General features: G+C 61.3%; 1 protein-coding gene across 2 annotated transcripts; it reads right to left on the bottom strand.

Annotated features, from left to right (window-relative positions):
• Window positions 1–2,303: 2,303 nt before the first annotated feature.
• On the bottom strand, window positions 2,304–5,059 carry LOC102385169 (granzyme M-like). 2 transcript variants are annotated; one of them, XM_006017554.2, is made up of 5 exons: window positions 4,930–5,059; window positions 4,527–4,683; window positions 4,172–4,316; window positions 3,071–3,328; window positions 2,304–2,522 (listed from the first exon to the last, which is right to left on the bottom strand). In XM_006017554.2, the coding sequence occupies exons 1-5, from the start codon at window positions 4,988–4,990 to the stop codon at window positions 2,367–2,369; spliced, it is 777 nt and encodes a 258-aa protein (XP_006017616.1). In that variant the 5' UTR covers window positions 4,991–5,059; the 3' UTR covers window positions 2,304–2,366. The 2 variants fall into 2 exon arrangements, with proteins under 2 accessions (XP_006017616.1, XP_025052365.1); XM_025196580.1 differs by having other exon boundaries at window positions 4,172–4,310.
• Window positions 5,060–7,375: the final 2,316 nt, after the last annotated feature.

The following is a 7,375-nucleotide window of genomic DNA, read 5'->3' as shown; positions in this document are numbered from 1 at the left end:
TGGGGTTAGGGGATCAGCTTTGACGCCGCAGCTCTGGCGCACAGCAGCGGTGCACCCCGCTTCTCTTCCAGCTCACCCAGACATTGTCTGAGCTGCAAAGTGGAGCCGGGTCTGTCACCAGGTCAGTAAAAAACAGGGAGAAGCCAGGACCAGAACACAGGACCTCAGCACCAGCAGTGAGAGGACCCGCACCGTGCACCACAGGACCTGGGGAGCTCAGACCCTCACTTCCGGGCCCCTTGACTCTTTCCATGCGGACACACGCTGGATCCACTGCAAAGGGAGCCCCAGGAGGGCTGCAGCACCTGCCTGCCTCGTGGCCAGGGCCCCATGCTTTCAGGCACGTCCCCCCGGGCTGCAGGCATTGGTCTTCTCTGGCTGCTCAGCAGGGACCGCTGCGGGTCCCAGCGCCTGCACCAGCCCAGCCAAGGGGGTGTAGAGAAGGGGGCTCAGGGGCCCCCAGCCACAAGGGAGTCCAGACCCCCAACCCATGCTTCCCAGCTCCGCGGCTCTGGGTGAGACCTGGGTTTGGGGGCAGCAGCAGCTCGGGCTGCCCTCGGGGAGCCGAACAGCCGTGTCCTGCAGAGCATGAGATGTGGGGACCCAGGGCAGGCCGCCCGCTCAAATACCCTCCCCGGGGCCTGGCTCAGACCAAGGTCCAGCTGCAGAGCTGCCTCTGGGGCCCCAAAAGGCAAAGAGCCACGAGCTGGCCGGGCTCTGGGCCAAACCCGGACCAGCACCCTGGCCTGCTGTCCTTGGTGGGGGGCAGGTCCCAACGCTGTGCCCAGGAGACTGCTCACCACCCCAGCAAGGCTGCACCGTGTGAAGGCGTAGGAGCTGTGCGAGGGGCGAACCAGTGACCCCCGCTGTGGGACACCCTTCTCTGCCCTGGGCTGGGGGGCAGAGCCTTGCTCCGGGTGTTGGGGGACCGCTGAGCCCAGGGGGGCGATGCTTGCCACCCGGGGTCTGCACACGAGCTCCTCTGCCCTCCTGGCAGGGCCCCTGCCCGGTGCTGGTTCACAACCACACATAGCTGCACCTGCAGCACGACCTCTTCCAGTCCCTAGTCCAGGTGTGGGCAAAATATGGCCCATGGGCCGGATCCAGCCCACCAGCCATTCTATCTGGACCGCGGGGCTCCTAAGACATTTAGAAAATTAATATTTTCCTGCTCCTGGCTGTCTGTCAAAGATGACAGGAGCCTGGGCAGTAGGACCCAAGGGAAGCCAGGAGGACTCTCCAGCCAGGCAGCAAGGCCCTGCCCCAGCCCCCCACTCCTGGATGTCCCTGCCTACCCCAGCTTTCACTGCTTCCCTGCATGCAGCTGCGGGTACCGGGGCCAGCCAGGGGCAGGAGTGGGTGTCCATGCAATGAGGGAAGAGGAGAGAGAGAGTGAGTGTGTTTGTGTGTGTGCAACGACAGGCACACTTTGTGTGTGCACAGAGAAAGGCACACTGTGTGTGTGTGTGTGTGTGTGTGTGTGTGTGTGTTTGTAGAGTGAGTCCCACACACAAATCCCCACCATACATATGCACTGCCATGCATGCAAACCCCCGCACCCCCTCACACAGCCTCCCCCCACAAACCCCACACCCACATGCACCCTCACTCCACACCCACACCTATCCACCCCTGCACAAACCCTCCCTCGCACGCACACCCCCCCACCCCCACAAACCTATACCAAACCCCCCATGCCCCTTCCCCCCACAATACACAAGACTAAGACTTCATTTTCAGCTATTATACGATCACTTCTACGTGCGCTACACAAACAGGTGTAAAGCAGGACAAAAATATTTTTTGAAATCAAATTAATGAACATTGTAGAGGTTGGATTTTGAGAATATAATTCGGTATTTTTCTGGTTCCAGGATAACAAAACCCCTTACTGAAAGGAGTACCACCAGGGGCAAGGGGAGGGACTTCTAGTCCCAAGATGACAACCAGGGGGTGGGACACTTGTGAAGGGGCGGGGCTACCCATGTGACCCTCGATACCTTGCCAAAACTCGGTAAGTGTCCCTCCGCCCGAAATAATAGCCTGCCCCTGGCATATACCCACGCACACATGCATGCACACACACGTGCCCATGAATACACCCACACCCATGCATACACACACACCCATGCATACACATGCACAGACACACACATGCATACACGTGTGTAAACTTGCATGTGCCCACACACACACAGACATGCATGCACGCACAGACACACATGTGTGTGCTCATGCTCACATACACACTCCCCCCCCCATGATGTAACCCTCCACCCAACCCAAAATCACCTCCTGCCAGGAGCCACAGGCCTGAGCTCTGCTCCCTGCCGGGGCTGCAGCAGACGAAGCCTCCGGCAGGGTTACTAGCTCTTCAGGACCTTCTTGATCCAGGCCTTGTAGGGGAAGACCGCTGTGGCGACAGGCGGCCTGAACACGTTGGTGCAGCTGTCACCCGAGAAGGATATCACGCCGGCTGCCTCCGCCTTCTTCCCACACACCGTGGGGCCCCCAGAGTCCCCCTGCAAGGGTGCGGGAGGCAGGTGATGAGCTGGAAGGGGCAGGGGCAGCACCCCCTGGCAGAAGGGGGGTGCAGAAGAGGATGTGGGGCATGTTGCCCTCGCTGGGCACAACCCACAACACTGCCCCAGCCTGGGGCAGGAAGGCCACTCAGGCTTGTTGCCTGCCCCATCCTTAGCCTCTGCTTCGGGGAGTGCAGTGCAGCCCAGAGACCCAGCTCTACCTGACACCGGAGCCCCCACACTCCTACCTGCAGCTCCTGAGCGCGCCAGGGAGAAGCAAAGCCCTGGGGTTGAACCCAGCAAGCAGGGGTGGCATGAAGCTGTCCAGACAGCAGCAGCCCAAAGGGACACCCTCAATCCAGGCTGCATTTGGGGGTCTTGGGGGGGTGCCCCTGCTTGAGCTCCCCATCACCTCTCCCCGCCTGTGAAGAAGGCTCCAAGCCACTAAAACATCAGGGTACCAGGGCAGCGAACCCGCAAACTTCGCTGTGTCGGGGGGAGCTCTGCACTGCCCCCCCACAAGCCCATCAGGTCCCATCCATCATCACCTTGCAAGGGGCCGAGTGTTTAACAACAGCCTGGTAGCAGGTCATGGTGGGGGTCAGCTCGCCGTGCCAGAACCGGCTGCTGTTGCACATGCGCCCGTCCAGCACGCGGACGTCCAGCTCCTTCAGCACGGGGGAGAGCTTGCCATGCTGCTTGGTCACCCCCCAGCCAGCCACGCTGCACCATGCCCCAGCGCCCTGCGCCTTCTTGGGCAGCGCGAGGAGCTTCGTCTGCCGGTTCGTCTTCACCTTCCTGTCCAGCTGTGGGCAGGGGAGAGAGGCCTGGTCAGGTGCCACGTGGGAGAGGCCCTGAGTCCGGGCATGCACTGGGGTCTCTTTGAGCCGTTCATGCTGCAGCCCCGATGGCCCCAGGGCTCGGGTGAGGAGAGGGGTGGCTCTGCCCCACACAGAGGCACAGACGCGGGGTAGATACGGGAGCTTCGTGGCATCCCGCCTGGCCAGGCTCAGCGAGTGTTAGCAAAGGGCAAGGGGTAGCAAACCCCCAGCCCTGCCCCAAAGCCTCCTCCCAGCATGGGGCAGCTCCACCGCCCACCGGGGCTGCATTTATACGTGCACCTGGAAACTTGGAGCACCCATCCACGCTACCCCGCAGGTTGTGCCCCCCGCCACCTTGCATGATGCAATACAGCCCTGTCCTCCCTGCTCTGCAGTGCCACGGGGCTTGCAACTGCAGGTTCACGGCTTTGCACGAGGAAGAGCTCACATGGTATCATGGTGTGGAAACGAGTAGCAGGAAATGACTCGGGGTTGGGGTGGGGAAGCCACAACATCCTGGCCTGCTCTGAGCTGCAGAGAGCTGCCCCCTCACCCCAGCCCCCCTGCCCACCCCACGCAGCCCCTCCCGGAGACACTAAACGCCCTGTTTGCCTTCACCCGTGCTAACGTGGCTTTTCCCATCCAAGCTCGAGTGCAATGCTGGCCTGGATAACCTCCCCGGGTCCCTCCCAGCCCTGCCTCTCATGGGTGAGCCCCAGCTGGGGAAACTGAGGCAGGGGAGCAGAGCGATGCACGTGGCAAGGAGACACCCTCCTCCCCCCCCAGCCCCACGGCTCTCCAGGCGCTCGCAGCTACAGGTCCAGGCACCTTCAGCAGCATGAGGTCGTTCTCCATCGTCTTCTGCTTGTAGCCGGGGTGCGGGACGGACCTGGTGATGCTGAAGCTCTGCTGGTAGGGAGAGGCCTCGTCCAGGCTGTGCAGCCCCACCACGGCCTTCAAGGGCCCCCTGTTCCTGGGGCACAGAAGCAAAGCTCCCTCGCACCAGGGACCTCCATGCCAACTGCCGCCCCCACCAATGCTCCCCCCAGGAGGAAGCCCACACCGCCTTTCCAAGATGCACTCTCACTGCCCTGGAGTGCCAAGGGCAGGAGACAACGTCCGAGTCCCCTGCACGTGGCGGACGAGCCCCCGGCTGAATCCTTCCCCTTCCCTGGAGCCTCACCGTGGCAGCTGGCAGTGAGCAGCGGTCAGCACCCAGCGCGTGTGCACCAGGGCCCCCCCACACATGTGCATGCCATTTTTTTGGAGAGACACCATGTAGGGCCTGGAGTGCGGCTTGGCTTCCTTGCCCCCAATGATCCACGACTGGAGCCGGCCAGCTGCAAAGACACAGCAAGGGGTGCAGGACCCCAGGCTTGCGGGCAGCCCACCCCTCGCGGGGCTGAGATCCCCACGGCCGCCCCAGCACCCACCAGCCGCACAATCCTTTACTGAGGGCCTGGATTGGCCACAGCAGCATCCCGGAGCCAAGTGAGCGAATGCAAGCAGCGGGGATGGACCCTGGCTCTCCTGATGCCCAGGCCAGGGCCCTCATCCCTGGGTTCTCCCCACCACAGTCCACTCACCAGCCTCCCCGGGGTAGAGAAGCAGGAACGACAGCAGGACCAAGCTCACAGCCGCCTTCATGATGCTGCCGAGCTGCGTCTGACTGAGCTGTGGCCTCAGTGCTCTTGCCCACCTCCCCCCAGCTCGTACTTCCTCCCACAAAGGCTCCGAGACATGGGGGTGAAATTGGTGGAAGATGAGAGTTTAGGGTGTGGAAATCTGAAGGGTGTGAAAGCGGCACCTGCTGCACAGGGCTGGGGGGGAGGAGATGTGTGGCCTGGCTGAAAAGCAGCAGCCAAGGGCCCCCCTGCAGAGGAAGGAAAGGCAAAGGAGCCTTTTTGGGGCAGCACTGCTCTGACCCAGTGAGAAGTGGGTTGCTGGCAGGGTGGAGACACCACCCTTCTCCCCCCAGGGCTTCTGCACACCTGAAGGGGTGGCACTGGTAGCAACTTCCCCATCCCTTATCCAGCCCCGCTCATCGATTCCTCACCCCCCGCCCCCAAAACCTCTGCCTTAAAGAACTTGCAAGCGGGAGGCGGTTTCTGGAGAACTGCATTTTAGTAACAGCTTCCTTATTGAGAGGCATGACACCATGGCCCTGGGCCCGACTGCCCCCCGCGCACTCAATGACCCATTTTCACCCTCAACCACAGTGTGCTTGCTAAACGTCCTGGTGGAGCTCAGAATAGCCCCCGGCGTCCTTCCCTACTCATCCCCACAGCAAGGCCTCTACCGAAGCCGGGATGCCCAAGGAATGGGGCTGCACCACAAAGCCGGGTCTCTCCAGCCCCTAAAGGCCGACACTGCTCTTTGCTTTGGACACCTTGGAGGGCACTGCAGTCCTGGCTGTGCCTGATGATGCCTTCGCTCTCCGCAAACCGTCCAGGAGCTTCTGCTGGAAGAAGGCGCTGCGGTAGTCCAGTTCGTTAAGGTGCCTTAAAACCAGAGGCACCTGGTGTTTCTTTACGTCCACGTACACTGGGATCATCTTTGTGCCTTCCTGCTCGATCACGTGATGCAGGTTCCACTCCAGGACCTGCTGGCACCAGGGGTCATGCAGCGACCGGGCCGAGAGGACGATGATGGTGACCCGACTGGCCTCGATGACCTCGGTGGCTTTCAAGGCCACCGATGTCCCAGCCACTTGGTCCTGGTGCTCCACGTAGCCCCGGAAGCCGTGCTCCATCAGGGTCTCGGAGATGCGGGAGGCCACGTCGTCGTCATCGGGGCAGTACCAGATGGAGAAGTCATAGGTGAAGCGAGGGTGCGAGAGGGTCTTCATGTCAATGATCACCCCGGGCAGCTGTGGCAATGCCGAGGCACTCATGGCTGCTATCCCAGCCAGGTCAGGCTGCAGTTTGCTGTCTGGGAACCTGGCAGGAGGCTGCAGTCGGGAAGGGCCTGTTCCAAGAGGCCCTTTCACTCCGAGCAGCGAGTCTGGGGCAGCCCATTGGCAAAGACCTCCCCAGGCAAGTCCTGTCACCGCTCCCCACCCACCGCCCCCAGCATTTCCAGCCACTATGGGAGGGACACTCCTGAAAAGCTGCCTTCTCAAGGCCTGGAGAGTCCAGGGACGACGCTGCAATGCCCAGCGCACCCACACAGGCAGCTTTCCGACCCTATAATTTAACTACGGACATAAGGGACAACGCCAAAGACCTTGGCTGCAGTCTAGCACACGCTGACAACCGCTTCAGGGTATGGAGCTGTGCTTAAAAACCCGGGGCTACCCCCAAGCGCACGAATGCCTGAGCTGGCTCTGCAGGGCAGACTCCCTCAGACGGCCTTCTGCTTCATCTCCAGGACGTTCTGCTCCAGAGTCTCCCCTGCCTGCCTCAGCTCCTCGCACTTCTCCTTCAGCAGGCTGCGGGCCTTCTGCAGCCACTGGTTCATCTCCACGTAGGCATGGCTCTGCCGATACAGGCGCTCGCTCTCCTCTTCCGAATCCTCCTTCTTCCCGGGGGCTGCCAAATCTGCAAAGGGCAGAAAACACGAACTCAGGGGTGCAGAGGCCTTTCCATGCGCAGCTGGGCATATGATACCGTGATCATCAAGGTGGGTTTCCCACTGGCAGGGGCAGCAGCCTGACTAAGGCAATGCATAGGTCCCCCCCACTCTGACGTCCAGCGGGAGGACCTTGGCTACACGCCGACTTTATGGAAACGGGAGACTGCTCCCTCGCTTGTTCCCGCGGCCGTATGACCGAGGGCAAGCAAAACTCGGAGGCATCCAACCCCCAAACCTCTAGGCTTGGACTTGCACGTAGGATGCTGGCCAAAGGATCTGGAAAGATCTGACACCCCAGGCAAGGGTGGAGGATGCGTGCCGGGAGCAGGGCCACACGTGGTGCTGGAATGACTCATGGATTTGGTATTGATTCGACTGAGATGACTGGGGACACGAAACATTTTCCGTAAAAAAAAAAATTAAAAATGCACACAGACCTAGGGCGAGCTCGGGGGGGGT

This window comes from Alligator sinensis, unplaced genomic scaffold (genome assembly GCF_000455745.1).
Source record: "Alligator sinensis unplaced genomic scaffold, ASM45574v1 scaffold1295_1, whole genome shotgun sequence".
In the NCBI taxonomy this organism is placed as follows: domain Eukaryota; kingdom Metazoa; phylum Chordata; order Crocodylia; family Alligatoridae; genus Alligator; species Alligator sinensis.
This window is presented reverse-complemented; position numbering and strand designations above follow the sequence as displayed.